The following is a 17361-nucleotide window of genomic DNA, read 5'->3' on the forward strand; positions in this document are numbered from 1 at the left end:
TGCAGGAAATAAGGGCCATATTGGGTTTCTGTGTAGTGGCCCGCGGCAAAACGACTACTGATTTATGTCTCAGTGCAGTATGGTGCAAACACACAAGGAAGATTTGTAATTGCTAAAATTATAAGCCGCTCAGGTGGCGCAGCGGTAAAAAGAAACGCGCTGCAACCAGGGCTGGATTCTGAGAAGCGTGGTATCGAATCCAGCCTTGCTTTACCGGTTCGAAGCTGAGTGGCTATATGAGCAACGATTGGCCGGTTGCTCATGTGGGGGGTGGGACAAAGAACCGGATGTGGGTCTCTCTCTGTCAGAATGCGATTGCGTTCTCTGCCGGCTGATTGGAGGCGCTTACACAGAGATGGGAGAGGGTGCCCTTAGGGTGTGTCTCTCCGCATGCAACGCTAGGTGGCGCCAAACTCGTCAATGTGTGGGTGGCAAAGATGCATCTGGCTGCTGCTCGTGTTTCGGAGGGGATACGGGTTAGCTTCAATCACCTCCGTCAGGGCAGGGTTCGGCATAGACAGAGAGGAAGCACGATGCTAATTGAACAATTGGATGCGCTAAAAGGGGAGAAAAAGGGGTAAAAAAATTATATAAAAAATATATTTAAAAAAACATACAGGTTGAGTTCTCTTTAATTCTTATTTGAATATACAGATTTGGTGCACAGCTATCAAAAGAGTCAAAACTCTTTGTTGTTACACATGCAACAGCAAACTAATTCTAATCATATTACTAACAATCTCATTTCATGTTTTAGGACCACTTTATCCTGGTCAGGGTCACAACGTTTCTGGTTTCCTGGAATCACTGGAAGCAATGCGGTAACTGACCCCGGACAGGACACATTTACATTCACATTTTCGGCATTTAGCAGACGCTCTTATCCAGAGCAACTTACAGAAGTGCTTCCATAGTAAACATTACCTTACTCTAGTTAAGTAAACAACCGCTCAAGAACACAAATCTGCTGGAACCCTGTTAGAACCAAAGTTAGTGTTTTTTCCTTTCTTTCCTTCAAGAAATGAATAAGAGTGTTAGTAAGTAAGTACATGTCAGCTCAAGTACTTAGTAAAGAGATGATGAAGGTTTTTAATCGTTTTTTAAAGTCAGCAAGAGACTCAGTTGTGTTCGGACAGAAAGAGGAAGTTCGTTCCACCACTAAGGTGCAAGTACAGAGAAGAGCCTTGATGTTTGTCGTCCTTGAGTTCTGGGTGGAGGATCAAGTTGAGTGAGACTAGTGGCTCGGAGGTTGCGTGGTACAGAGCGGGGTTTGATTAGACCTTGAAGGTAACTTGGAGCTGGTCCATTTTTGGCTTTGTAGGCGAGCATCAGTGTTTTAAACTGAATGTGTGCAGCTACAGGAAGCCAGTGAACAGAACGCAGCAGTGGGGTGATGTGGCAGTGTTTAGGTTAAAAACCAGATGGGCATCTGCATTTTGAATGAGCTGCAAGGGTTTAATAGTGGACATAGGAGCACCTGCCAGGAGGTAGTTGCAGTAGTCCAACCATGAGATTACAAGTGAGGACACTAATCCATTGTGGGGCCTTAATCAACCAAACTTCCCTCCAGACACAGCCAATGAAATCAATAGCACCACTAGGGATTCATACCCTAGATCCCAGCAGTAATGGGCTAGAGTAATTTTACCATTGCGCCACCAAAGTGCCCTGTATTGTTGATATGTCCGGAGTAACCCTCATCAGCATGCTCTACCACTGCAATACTGACATGATGCTTTAACTAGTAGTTTATAATAAACTGTACCTCTAAGAAAACATGACTTCAGAGTTCTATTATCAAATGTAGTTGATTTTTTTTTTATTTAAAGCAACTTGCAATTGAGACAGGGCACATTCCAATAAAGAGACGATTAAGGGCCTTGGTCAAGGGCCCTACGGTGGCTGTTTGGAAGCAGCAATGCTTAAAATCTTTACATTATGTTAAATAGTCCAGTACTGTAACCACAGTTCTGGCAGTTCTTGACAGTTCTGAACCTGTCCTAATCGACTATAAAATATTATTACAGGATAACATGGTAATTAAACTAGCTACATCATTAATAAATCATGCACAAACCAGAGTGCCCAGAGGAAACCCACACAGACATGGGGAGAACATGCAAACTCCTCATAGAAAGGACCCAGATCGCTCCACCTGGGTATCAAACCCAAGATCTTCTTCATAATGGACGGACATAAAGGTACAGTGCCTTGCAAAAGTATTCAGCCCCCTTGAACTTTTCAACCTTTTGCCACATTTCAGGCTTTAAACATAAAGATATGAAATTGTAATTTTTTGTAAAGAATCAACAACAAGCAGGACACAATCGTGAAGTGGAACGAAATTTATTGGATATTTAAAACTTTTTTTAGAAATAAAAAACTGAAAAGTGGGGCGTGCAATATTATTCAGCCCCCTTGCGTTAATACTTTGTAGCGCCACCTTTTGCTGCGATTACAGCTGCAAGTCGCTTGGGGTATGTCTCTATTAGTTTTGCACATCGAGATACTGAAATTTTTGCCCATTCTTCCTTGCAAAACAGTTCGAGCTCAGTGAGGTTGGATGGAGAGCGTTTGTGAACAGCAGTTTTCAGCTCTTTCCACAGATTCTTGATGGGATTCAGGTCTGGACTTTGACTTGGCCATTTTAACACCTGGATAAGTTTATTTGTGAACCATTCCATTGTAGATTTTGCTTTATGTTTTGGATCATTGTCTTGTTGGAAGATAAATCACCGTCCCAGTCTCAGGTCTTTTGCAGACTGCAACAGGTTTTCTTCCAGAATGGTCCTGTATTTGGCTCCATCCATCTTCCCATCAATTTTAACCATCTTCCTGTCCCTGCTGAAGAAAAGCAGGCCCAAACCACGATGCTGCCACCACCATGTTTGACAGTGGGGATGGTGTGTTCAGGGTGATGAGCTGTGTTGCTTTTATGCCAAACATAACGTTTTGCGTTGTGGCCAAAAAGTTCGATTTTGGTTTCATCTGACCAGAGCACCTTCTTCCACATGCTTGGTGTGTCTCCCAGGTGACTTTTTATAGATATCTTTGAGAAATGGCTTTCTTCTTGCCACTCTTCCATAAAGGCCAGATTTGTGCAGTGTACGACTGATTGTGTCCTATGGACAGATTCTCCCACCTCAGCTGTAGATCTCTGCAGTTCATTCAGAGTGATCATGGGCCTCTTGGCTGCATCTCTGATCAGTCTTCTCCTTGTTTGAGCTGAAAGTTTAGAGGGACGGCCGGGTCTTGGTAGATTTGCAGTGGTCTGATACTCCCTTCATTTCAATATGATCGCTTGCACAGTGCTCCTTGAGATGTTTAAAGCTTGGGAAATCTTTTTGTATCCAAATCCGGCTTTAAACTTCTCCACAACAGTATCTCGGACCTGCCTGGTGTGTTCCTTGGTCTTCATGATGCTCTCTGCGCTTTAAACAGAACTCTGAGACTATCACAGAGCAGGTGCATTTATACGGAGACTTGATTACACACAGGTGGATTCTATTTATCACCATCAGTCATTTAGGTCAACATTGGATCATTCAGAGATCCTCACTGAACTTCTGGAGTGAGTTTGCTGCACTGAAAGTAAAGGGGCTGAATAATATTGCACGCCCCACTTTTCAGGTTTTTATTTCTAAAAAAAGTTTAAAATATCCAATAAATTTCGTTCCACTTCACAATTGTGTCGCACTTGTTATTGATTCTTCACAAAAAATTACAATTTCATATCTTTATGTTTAAAGCCTGAAATGTGGCAAAAGGTTGAAAAGTTCAAGGGGGCTGAATACTTTTGCAAGGCACTGTATATCCGAATGAGATTCATATAGATCATATTCTCATATTCTGGTACTACAAAGGTTTAGAGATGTTTGCAAGCCTGTTTGGTGGGACTCTACACAATGGATGGGGCTTCTATTCACCACAGAGACAAACACAGACACTCACAGTTACACGCTGACCGACTTAATCACTCATTTACACAGGGGTCATTTAAAGCAACCAGTCCACCTTTTGCATGAGTTTAAGAGCTGGAAGTCAGAGTATTCAGAGAAAAACCTAAGCAGACATGAGCAGGGCATGCAAAACTTCTAACTGACAGTGACTGGTGACAATCAACTCCAGGTTCTCAGGACTTAAGGTGCTGTGGGGCACCCAGTAAATCTGCTGCACCTATGTGTCAGACTAGCACGATTATCCATTCTGTTTGAAACGGGCTGTTACTGTAGCTGTGAATGATTTCTGGCATAGAATAATTAGAATAACTGCAGGGATGTTTGCATGGGGAAATAAAACAAGCTTTTCTAGGATACATGCAAACAAAAGGAGACATTTATGTTTGAGGCATTTAGCAGATGCTTTTATCCAAAGCGACTTACAGTAATTACTGAATACAATTCAAGCAATTATGTGTTAAGGGCCCAACAGTGGCAAATTGGCAGCAGTGTAAGTTGAACCAGCCCTCTGATTATTAGTCCAGTACCTTTACCACTGAGCTCCCACTTTACATTTACATTTTCAGCATTTAGCAGACGCCTTTATCCAAAGCGACTTACAGTACAGTTACAGTATACAGTCTGAGCAATTGAGGGTTAAGGGCCTTGCTCAAGGGCCCAACAGCAGCAACCTGGCAATGGTGACCTTCTGTCCAGTACCCTAACCACTAGGCTATGACTTGCTCCCTACTTCTCTACAAAATGTCCTACACAATAATGATAATCATTTGATAATATTGTAGATGTTACAATACATTTTGAGACACGAACAGCAAAACATAGTTTACAAAGCTGTCAAGTGTTCGAAAATTTGCATCTAGATGTTTGACATCTGTGTGCGTACAGTAAAGTATAGAACTGTTTGGTTATGCCATGCATGTCTAACTACGTACAAAGCCAAATCTGAAGGATTAGACACAAATTAAAGAGTGGAATGTGACTGTATGACATGGAGCATGTTGCTGCTCATTAGACTGAAAACACTTATTTGATTTGCATTTGTTTGAGGTGTTTTAAACCCTGAGCCACACCCTGTATTCTAATCTCTCGGTGTAAAGCTGCTCAACCAGATAGTAAAACAATTAGCAATGCCTTGTGAGGTGAGATTGGACAGCGAGTACTAAGCTGGCATGTGTGAGAAAACGAGAGACACCTCTGACATCAGAAAGCAGGTAAATAAAAGCCGGTCTAATGCAGTGGAACTAATGAAAGATGTGGTAATCCCTAATGACTACTGACATGCAGGTGAACTCTTGCACTACATACAAGCTTTTCAAGCTGCTGAAAAGGAGAAGAAATGCAGAAGAACAGACTGATACTGAAAGACTCACTTCTTCTGGCCGCTCTGTGTACCCTGTGCAGCGCATGAGTAGTTTCCAATCTGAGTCCCGAAGCGCACCGCCATGGCAATATCACAATCGTCCACTGCAACCACGGCTACCTTCTCCCCCGAAGGACCGTTCGGGACCCCCAGACGCCCGATGTAGGGCTGCAAAAAAACACAGAGTCACATGATCAGGTTTATTTCACAACACTAACAACAGGTGTGATGTCGAAATAACAAGACAAACACAAACATACTTAGAAGAACTACAATCTCACATTACATGATATTATGTGCTATATGAATGATATTAAGAAGCTCTTAGAACAACAATACTAGTAAGAGTTTGTATCTGAAATCAGGTACAGACTGGCTGATTAAATTAGACTTATAGATCTAATTACTGCAAAACCTCAGGAGTGGAGGTCTGCAGAAGTGAAGACAGAAATACAAATTAGGTAAATGGATATGGAAAATTTGGAAAAAAAAACATAATGAAGACTATTAATAAACCTAGATTTTTAAGAAAGTGAGATCTTCACTGATAGCTTGAAGCACCTGGATGAGGGCGGGTTAGATGAAGTAAAGAATGTACAAGCTGGTTCCATGCCACAACAGCTGTTATCAGCTGCATCTCTGCCCCACCTTCACTTCTGTCCCTTTTTCCACCACTAAAACAGTCTTTTTCCATCCAAGTGACCAACATTAACGTGTGACGTTAATGTGACGCTGGGCCAGCATCAGCACTGCAGCTTGTTTTGCTTTGTCACAGATACAGAAACACACCCCCTGGTCTGTGTGTAACTGAGAACGTTTGATCTCTTTCCTAAGGAAGTGCAGGAGCAGCTAGAATGTGGCGGCTGAAATGATGGAGGTGCAGGCAGCAGAGGAAATCCCATCAGAGAACTGAAGCAAACGAAGCCTTTGAAGAGCTGAGTGGGTCACAGTGTGCCCAAACTACTTAAAATAGTAGATTAACGACTCCGGGGATAAAAGCAGCACGTTTGTACTGTGGTGCATTGTTTCAGAGCGCTGGCAGCAGGATATAAGGGCGTGAGGTATTATCCAGACACGCTGTTATTCGTGCAGGGGACCGGACAAAACAAAACGGACGACGTTTCACTGTTCCACTGATGGGCATTGCTAAACATGATCGTGCAATGCAATGAAGATTCTAGTAAAAAACAACATGTGAGGAGTAAAAACCCGAAAATCCCTGAAATCACAACTTAATACAGTGTAATAAATAGTTAATATTATTCTCGCTATTGCACATGCTCACTTTTAAATATTCAGAGCTGCTAATGGTTAAACGACATTGCAAATGCCATTGCCATATTGACTTGGTACTTGTACTTTGCATGGGACATCTTACATGGAACCCAGAGTCTCTACTTCCGGATCCTCTATTACTACCTCTATGCACAACCTATTACTACCTCTATGTGTAAAATGTAGTAAAATGAACAGCCAGCAGTGTGGACATCACCCTAACAGTTCCTGCTTTGCAGAAATGTACACACAGGAACAGAGACCTTAAGCAAGGCCCTTAACCCTCTCGGCTCCAGGGGTGCCATACAATAGCTGCCCCTGTGCTCTAAACCCAGCTTCCAGAAAACCTGGGATACACAGAAAATAATTTAATTGTACTGTACCTGCATTTGTTTTAATGACAAATAGAGGCCCTACATTATTATCATTATTATTATTATAATATATAATAATATATATATAAAAAAATAAAATAAATAAATAAATAAATATATATATATATATATATATATATATATATATATACATACATACATACATACATATTTTTTTATGCAAATTTCATTCTTATTATTATTATTATATGTTTTTTATTGTTATTATTTTTTATATTATTATTATGTTTTTTATTTTTATTTTTATTTTTTTATTATTAACATTTTATTATGATGATTATTATGAATATTATTATTATATTATTATTTATATGCTGTTTAATTATTATTATTTTTATTATTATTGTACTATTATTTTATGCTGTTTTATTATTATTACTATTATTATTATTAACATTTTATTATTATGATTATTGTTATTATTATTACACTGGAGCAGGAACTAAAATGTTTCTACCTCTTTTTTGGGTTAATATGTACCTTAAATATAAATAAGTCAACAAAAATGTATTTCTGGGTGTTACTCAAACACTTCTTGGACACTTCTAGGAAACATGCAGTAGCACCAAATGTCAGACAGAGAACTGATCCACCATCAGTACCAGAATAACATGAAGATCAGTAAGGAAACTGGACTAATAGTGAAGGTTCATAAGGGCAACTGGATTTGTGCCAGGTTAAAAAAAATGAAAGTCAAAAATCTCCCAGCAGCCTAGGTCGACTGGCACACAGCCCAACCTGAGAAACAGCCCAAGGCTGGGCACTGATTTTAAGGTTCTACCTTTCACTTCTCCAAGTCCCAGTTTGCTTCTTCTAACAGACAGTGGGATATTGACACCCATCCCAGTGGAGATGCTCTGCTGACACATAAACTTAGCTGTGATTAACAAACCACATGATCTTCTGCAGGTAAACTGTAGCACACAGTCGTCATGTTTTCACAAACCCACAGCAGAAACCTGAAATCCTGAACTTGTTCTTACAGCTTTGGAAAGCTGAGACTCTTCTGATTGTGTGCCAGCTCGATCCTAAGCATGTACCATGTACTGTACAGTACAACACGGTTAACGCGCGGGGTCAAGCGAGTAAGCCTCGTCGGCATGCTGTAAGCTTTGATTTAGGAGTTAAGCTCCATGGCGCTTGATTTCACCGAGTCATTTATCTAACCTCTTAATCAAACTCTCAGGGGAGCAGGATGACGACACGCTGGCTACCGGCGGCTGTGGTGTAGGAAGCCACTGTAAAAATCAAGGAAGAATGAAATAATAACAATAATAACGAGGACCACTACTGAAGAAAGTATACTACTGAGTACTTTTAACTGGTACCACATGTTCCTGCTGTTTCAGTTGTAGTTCAGTTCTAGTTACATGACTTGTCCCTGATCTGGAAGGGTAAAACATGACCAGACAAAAATCTCGCTATATTGCTGGGGTGAAGCAAATGTCACATAATCATGGATGACTTAGTGTGATGGGTAAACTCAAATCAACAGTAATTATAATTTTTATATAAATATAAATATATACTGTATATATATACAGTATATACAGTGTATCACAAAAGTGAGTACACCCCTCACATTTCTGCAAATATTTCATTAAATCTTTTCATGGGACAACACTATAGACATGAAACTTGGATATAACTTAGAGTAGTCAGTGTACAGCTTGTATAGCAGTGTAGATTTACTGTCTTCTGAAAATAACTCAACACACAGCCATTAATGTGCCCAAATGTGTCGTTGTCCCTCCCTGGTGTCATGTGTCAAGGTCCCAGGTGTAAATGGGGAGCAGGGCTGTTAAATTTGGTGTTTTGGGTACAATTCTCTCATACTGGCCACTGGATATTCAACATGGCACCTCATGGCAAAGAACTCTCTGAGGATGTGAGAAATAGAATTGTTGCTCTCCACAAAGATGGCCTGGGCTATAAGAAGATTGCTAACACCCTGAAACTGAGCTACAGCATGGTGGCCAAGGTCATACAGCGGTTTTCCAGGACAGGTTCCACTCGGAACAGGCTTCGCCAGGGTCGACCAAAGAAGTTGAGTCCACGTGTTCGGCGTCATATCCAGAGGTTGGCTTTAAAAAATAGACACATGAGTGCTGCCAGCATTGCTGCAGAGGTTGAAGACGTGGGAGGTCAGCCTGTCAGTGCTCAGACCATATGCCGCACACTGCATCAACTCGGTCTGCATGGTCGTCATCCCAGAAGGAAGCTGACGCACAAGAAAGCCCGCAAACAGTTTGCTGAAGCCAAGCAGTCCAAGAACATGGATTACTGGAATGCCCTGTGGTCTGACGAGACCAAGATAAACTTGTTTGGCTCAGATGGTGTCCAGCATGTGTGGCGGCGCCCTGGTGAGAAGTACCAAGACAACTGTATCTTGCCTACAGTCAAGCATGGTGGTGGTAGCATCATGGTCTTGGGCTGCATGAGTGTTGCTGGCACTGGGGAGCTGCAGTTCATTGAGGGAAACATGAATTCCAACATGTACTGTGACATTCTGAAACAGAGCATGATCCCCTCCCTTCGAAAACTGGGCCTCATGGCACTTTTCCAACAGGATAACGACCCCAAACACAACCTCCAAGATGACAACTGCCTTGCTGAGGAAGCTGAAGGTAAAGGTGATGGACTAAACCCAATTGAGCACCTGTGGCGCATCCTCAAGTGGAAGGTGGAGGAGTTCAAGGTGTCTAACATCCACCAGCTCCGTGATGTCATCATGGAGGAGTGGAAGAGGATTCCAGTAGCAACCTGTGCAGCTCTGGTGAATTCCATGCCCAGGAGGGTTAAGGCAGTGCTGGATAATAATGGTGGTCACACAAAATATTGACACTTTGGGCACAATTTGGACATGTTCACTGTGGGGTGTACTCACTTATGTTGCCAGCCATTTAGACATTAATGGCTGTGTGTTGAGTTATTTTCAGAAGACAGTAAATCTACACTGCTATACAAGTTGTACACTGACTACTCTAAGTTATATCCAAGTTTTATTTCTATAGTGTTGTCCCATGAAAAGATATAATAAAATATTTGCAGAAATGTGAGGGGTGTACTCACTTTTGTGATACACTGTATATATATATATATATATATATATATATATATATATATATATATATATATATATATATATATGTATAAATAAATAGATATATCTATATAGTATGTAATCTTTATTTTATTTTTTTATTATTAGGATTTTAACGTCATGTTTTACACACTTTGGTTACAATCATGATGGAACAAGTCGTTACTCGTTATGCAAGATTCATCAGTTCACAAGGTTTATGTCAAACACAGTCATGAACAATTTTGTATCTCCAATTCACCTCACTTGCACGTCTTTGGACTGGGGGAGGAAACCAAAGCTCCAGTTTTAATGGTTTTATTGAGAACTGTTTTGTGTAAATCAATCATTTTTATGTCGAACATCAAAACCATATATAATAAAACTTTTAACAACCCTATTCCTACTACATGAGCTTACCGCCACCCATGATAGTGCCAATAAAGACGGGGTAGAAATTACACCGTCTACACTCAATGATGGTTCTGGCTTTTTGGGAATGTAAATAACATTCATGTTCATAAAGTTAATCCTTATAAATGCCTTTTTCTGCATTTTTCTCCAATAATGTATTCCTATTCCCGACTGCAGCTCCTCTTGTACCACCCCCGTCGTGACCAATGACGCAACAGGTGTGTTTTTTCCAACTGCCAGTGGCCAGTCGGTGCCAGCTCTGAAACCAGTAATCGATGTTGTTCAGATTAACACAGAAGCCAAAAATGCCATGCTTTCCACCTGGGAAGCAGGTCCAATTATGCTTTTGAACAACGATGGTTTGGGAATCATTGGGATAATTGATCTCTTGACGATAAGGTAAATGTTAAATTGGCCATTCTGGAGCCTGGCAGTCTCTTGCCATTTTCCATCCATTGGTTCAAACTAACCAAATAAGAGACACATACAAGAAAGAACTAATCCATGCTCATGGAACACCATAAGACAGCAGATCAGAGAGAAATAAGTCATCCAGCCAGCCGCATACACACAGTCAAAGCAAAAAAATATATATATAGAGCAATGTTTTATAGAGCAAGGTTTGACCCCTTAATAAACAACTGACCACAAAAATCACAAAAGTCAAATCTGTCAGCTGTTGTTTAAAATAAACACATTCATCACTTCATTCTACTAATCCCAAACTGAAGCTTTTCCTTCAGACCACATGCTCTGAGCAGGTGGGGGTTCTTCCATTCTGGTGTTGAGCTGACCGGTCATCATAGTGATGACATCCAGAGTATCATCTCTGCCCCTTTCAGAAATGCCAGACTCTTCTCAGCTGGTTTTGGTGGCACCCGAAACTGGCAGCTTACATACATGTGAGATGCCAAACATGCACCACAAGCAGAGAGAAGAGCTGTCAGGGCATGCAGTGCTTCTGTGTTTACCTGGAAAAAAGGGCTAACCTGAGCCAGAGGGGCCATTTACATAATTAAAATGAAACATGATATTGTGTCTATGCAAAGAATTAAACAAACAAATAAAGTAGCAGTGCGACGCCCTGACAGAACTCTGACAAGACTGAAACAACTTGTTGAAAGGTGAAGCTGAAATAAGTCTTTCTTTTTCTCTTTTTTTTTTTACAGGACATTAACACAGAGAATAACTGTGGGTGTTTCTACCATCTGTCTGGCTGCTAAATCAGGACTAGGAAGTACGTAAGAAAACTACAGGGATCACAGGATGTGACACACCAGCTCAGCTGCTGTCGCTTCTCACTTTGTTACGTATTGATACGGAGTATTATTATTAGTGTAATACACCAGCCGCACAAGCTCTAAATTCGAATTACGAGAGGAGCTATCAGCCTTGTCGAGCGGCCAAACTGCAGTTGGCCGTGCCAATGGAGGGAGACTAAATTGGTCTTATGGCCACTGAGCAATTGCTACCTTTGCTGTCTGGCAGAAGCAATAACACAACTTTCAGAGCACCTGAAAGGAAACTCATGAGACACATGGACATTAAGCCAGACTCCACACAGACTGTAATCAGACGTGAGGATTAAACCATGTTCCCAGGACCCTAAAGCTGTGGGGACCTGGTCAGAGCTGGTAGAAAGAAAGCATCCGAAACTAAAAATACAAACTGGGAATAACAAACTGGAGACTTGTTAAGCATTAGTATGGAATCTCACCATGTTAAACTGCATTTGTTTTTAAAAAATGATGTGGATATTTGACATCATTCTCCAGTATGAAGCTAAAACTTTGCTTATTACCCTATAATAACAACATAAATGTTTTCAGTTAAAGCTTTTAAAGCAACTACACCTGTATCATTCTGATTAGAATGTTTGATTAGCACATGTAATGTTTGTTTGTTTATTAGGATTTTAACGTCATGTTTTACACTTTGGTTACATTCATGACAGGGACGGTAGTTACTCATTACACAAGGTTCATCAGTGCACAAGGTTATATCGAACAGAGTCATGGACAATTTAGTGTCTCCAATACACCTGACTTGCACGTCTTTGGACTGTGGGAGGAAACCGGAGCACCCCGAGGAAACTCGCACGGACACGGGGAGAACATGCAAACATGCAAACTCCACACAAACTCTGCACTTGTAATGTACTGTACACTACGTGTACATTCTGAGGCTGAACTGGTTGTGCTCACTGTGTTCATGTTTATCTGACTGTTCCACATCACTGCCATGTTCACTGTGTTACAATTTTTTGTGATTTGATGATTTAAAGCTTTGTGATGCTGGTTTTTGCTCGTTAACCGTTCTGTCAAACTGTGTCCAGGACAGGTGGTAATCAGACAGGTTTTCTAGGTAACGTATTAGAAGATAATATAGGAACAGCCCTACAAAACACACACACACAAATGCACATGCACACACACAAATCTGTCTGTGGCATTAAGCCACATGCCCTCCGGCCTCCGAAACTAACAGGTGCTAGCATGTGTGAGGCTACCGCCCCAAGACTCCAAAGCCTGATCTTTCTTTAAAAATTGTTCATATATGAACCGTTTGTAGTCACATAAAATCATTTACATCTCCAGAACTAACATGAAAACAATTAAGCTCAACCTATAACTTTAACTTAGTTTCATGTAGGGTGAACAGGCATCTTTTGTCCTCAATGTTCAAAAAAGGAGGGAAAAAACAGTAAAGGGTAAAAAAAGATACGAATATTGAAGGTGAGAAGTATCAAAAAGGATTGAGTAATTGAAGTAAGGCAAGAAAAGTGAGAGAAAGTAAAAAAGTGAAGTGTCCCCGCTCACCTTATTTCATTAGTATGGTTTACACAGGGGTTTTTTTTCTCTGTGGCCCAGTGATGGTGGTATTTTACCACTTAAGTGAGGGAGGGAAACGCAGAAGTCAGATCAGGTTTCACTCGGGTCCTGTGAAAAGTGCCGCACCAACGGATGTGGAGAATGAGGGTCCCACAGATTTGAGATCAATGGGACTATTTGTACAGCTGTCACATCCCACTTGTTAAATAGTGCAATCTGCGCTTAAGCTCTTGTGTAACTAGTCGAGAGTGGTTGTTTATAAAGTAAAACACCCCTGGCTAGTGTACACTCACCTCACTAAATATCAGCCTGACATCTTACAATGTAAAACGATTATTACATTAATAACGCTAAAGCACCTGGAACTGAAGAGTAATCAGTATTTTTTTTTTTTTTATTAACACAGATTAGGCATAACATTATGACCACCTTCCTAATATTGTTTTGGTCCCCCTTTTGCTGCCAAAACAGCCCTGCAACTGTGATGCTCTGTGTATTCTGACACCTTTCTATCAGAACCAGCATTAACTTCTTCAGCAATTTGAGCTACAGTAGCTCGTCTGTTGGATCGGACCACACGGGCCAGCCTTCGCTCCCCACGTGCATTAATGAGCCTTGGCTGCCCATGATCCTGTCGCTGGTTTACCGCTGTTCCTTTCTTGGAGCACTTTTGATAGATAATGACCACTGCAGACCGGGACCACCCCACAAGAGCTGCAGTTTTGGAGATGCTCTGACCCAGCCGTCTAGCCATCACAATTTGGCCCTTGTTAAACTCGCTCAAATCCTCACACTTGCCCATTTTTCCTGCTTCTAACATCAACTTTGAGGATAAAATGTTCACTTGCTGCCTAATATATCCCACCCACTAACAGGTGCCGTGATGAAGAGATAACCAGTGTTATTCACTTCACCTGTCAGTGGTCATAATGTTCTGCCTAGTCGGTGTATATTTTATTAGGATTTATAACGTCATGTTTTCTAATTCATGACAGGACAGGTAGTTACTGGTTACACAAGATTCATCAGTTCACAAGTTTAATGTCAAACACAGTCCTGGACAATTTAGTATCTCCAATTCACCTCACGTGCATGTCTTTGGACTGTGGGAGGAAACCGGAGCTACTGGAGGAAACCCACACTGACACAGGGAGAACATGCAAACTCCACACAGAAAGGACCTGGAACGCTCTACCTGGTAATCCAACACAGGATGTTCTTGCTGTGAGGCGACAGTGCTACCCACTGAGCCACCTTGCCACCCCCGAAAAGCAGGAGGTTAAACTACAAACATAATCCTTTATTTAAATTCAATACTCAGTAAAACTAAACAAAGAGAATAAAATAAAAGTTTAACAACAGGCAACTATTTAATCTTTTCTATGTACCATATTTTGATAAACTGGGGTGTCATTATTATTGTCGGCATTACTATCGATTTGATAACCAATTGCCATTCATGCCAGATGAACCTGGATTCTGTAAAGTTGATTTGAGACGATGTCTAATGTAAAGCGCTATACAAATACATTTGACTTGACTTTAATTTGACATGAACAACATCTAACCCTTATTTTCACTCTGTTTTCCACACTCCACACATCTCGCTTTCCCTCGTTCGGGTGTTGACAATTCCCTTTTCTTCTCCTGAAACCCGTCTCAGGGGACGTGAGGCTGGCTGGAGCCATGGTAACACACACTTGATCTCCTCAGCTTGGGACAAAGAGAAAGATCAGGAGCGAGCGAGGAGTGAAAGGTTCTGCTAGGACATGGTTCATGTTAACCTGGAGATCCTGTTATTACCCCAGTACTGACGGGACTGATAAGCAATTTCTATTTCATCTCTGAAAACTTGGTTCTGCTGTTTAGGTCTGATTTAGCCGAATCATTATTTATTTATTTATTTATTTATTTATTATGGGTGTGTTCGAAAACCTAGTGATCTCTCTAAATCGACAGCACTTTACATCATCCTATGCGCGCTCCCGAGAAGGAGGCTGTTTGAAATCCTAGATGCCTTAATATCCTCACTAGTAAGGTATCTTAAAATTTCAATGGTATTTTGACTCAGGAACGAGTGAGCATCCAATGCTGCCTTAGCAGTGACGGCAATCCCTGCATTCAGTGCGGCACAACTTTTCTCACAGAAAAATTAAAAACCATGGCGGATGGTGTGGAGAAACGAATGGAGTTATTTTCAAACATAAATAAATTATTATTGATTTTTAATTTGTATAAACACAGTGCACAAATATCATTTATTTGCAATTTTGTACTTGTCAGCGAATTTAACCGTTTTCGGTACACGAAAGGAGATGACATGCTAGCGCGTTGTGCCACCCCATCCTATTGGTTTAAATGGCATGATGCTAACTGTGTTAGCTTAGTAAGCGAAAACTGATGGGATCGCTAAGTAGTGCATTCGAATAATCTGCCTTATAAGTTGATGACTTATTAGAATCCTCTCTACTTAGGCAGCTGCCTATGTAGGCAGTAAGACAGCAAGGAAGCTAACTAGGTTTTCGAACACACCAGCCTAGGGTATCTGTGTATCTAATGCACCAAAAGAAACAAACAAACAAACAAAGAACAGGGTTAAAACTTGTAGTAGTGTAATGTGCACTAGACTTTACTCTACCAGGTTGGCTGGTATCCCAAAATTGGAGGATGGGGTGAAGCCCCCAGTGTCATGGCAGTATTAGTAATAAAAAAAACCCAGCTACACTTCTATTGCTTACAAGTTCTTACATGAGAGCGTGGCTGTGGTGACTCTCAGTCGTTCTGCCCAAAGGCTGGGCTCAGGTTTCTGACAAGCTCTATGATTTGACATTTATATTTGTGCAGAAACCTTAAGTTTAAGACCAACTGTTGTAAGACAGTCAAAACTGACAAGCAAAAATATAGTATTACAGCGTTTTAACCTGTAACTTACAGTGTTAAACATTGGTTTGGTTTGTAAGACTATCCATTAATTCCAAATAGAGTTAACAAAATGTGTTTATTAAAAATGTATGCAGAAATACACCAATCAGGCATAACATTATGACCACCTCCACTTACCATATAGAAGCACTTTATAGTTCTACATCTGTTTCTCTACATACCTTTTAAACCTGCTTTCACCCTATTCTTCAATGGTCAGGTTCCCCGCAGGACCACTACAGAGCAGGTATTATTCGGGTGGTGGATCATTCTCAGCACTGCAGTGACACTGACATGGTGGTGGTGTGTTAGTGTGTGTTGTTCTGGTATGAGTGGATCAGACACAGCAATGCTGATGGAGTTTTTAAACACCTCACTGTCACTGCTCGACTGAGAATAGTCCACCAACCAGAACTATCCAGTCAACAGCGCCCCATGGGCAGCGCCCTGTGGCCACTGATGATCAGCAATAGATGAGTGATCGTCTCTGATTTTACATCTATAAGGTGGACCAACTAGGTAGGAGTGTCTAATAGAGTGGACAGTGAGTGGACACGGCATTTAAAAACTCCAGCAGCGCTGCTGTGTCTGATCCACTCATACCAGCACAACACACACTAACACACCACCACCATGTCAGTGTCACTGCAGAGCTGAGAATGATCCACCACCTAAATAATACCTGCTCTGTAGTGGTCCTGTGGGGGTCCTGACCATTGAAGAATAGGGTGAAAGCAGGCTAAAAAGGTATGTAGAGAAACAGATGGACTACAGTCAGTAATTGTAGAACCATAAAGTGCTTCTACAGTGGGGTCAAAAAGTATTTAGTCAGCCACTGATTGTGCAAGTTCTCCTACTTAGAAAGATGAGAGAGGTCTGTAATTTTCATCATAGGTACACTTCAACTATGAGAGACAAAATGAGAAAAAAAAATCCAGGAAATCACATTGTAGGATTTTTAAAGAATTTATTCGTAAATTATGGTGGAAAATAAGTATTTGGTCAATAACAAACAAGCAAGATTTCTGGCTCTCACAGACCTGTAACTTCTTCTTTAAGAAGCTCTTCTGTCCTCCACTCGTTACCTGTATTAATGGCACCTGTTTGACCTCGTTATCTGTAT

At 41.0% G+C, this 17361-nt stretch overlaps 1 protein-coding gene across 1 annotated transcript in view; it reads right to left on the minus strand.

Moving 5' to 3' along the window:
• celsr1a (cadherin EGF LAG seven-pass G-type receptor 1a) overlaps positions 1 to 17361 on the minus strand; it is a 144797-nt gene that overhangs the window by 52748 nt on the left and 74688 nt on the right. The window contains exon 7 of the mRNA XM_062996463.1: positions 5330 to 5487. Coding sequence (XP_062852533.1) covers positions 5330 to 5487 — 158 coding nt within the window. The remainder of the gene's footprint in view (positions 1 to 5329; positions 5488 to 17361) is intronic.

This window comes from Trichomycterus rosablanca, chromosome 1 (genome assembly GCF_030014385.1).
Source record: "Trichomycterus rosablanca isolate fTriRos1 chromosome 1, fTriRos1.hap1, whole genome shotgun sequence".
NCBI lineage: Eukaryota > Metazoa > Chordata > Actinopteri > Siluriformes > Trichomycteridae > Trichomycterus > Trichomycterus rosablanca.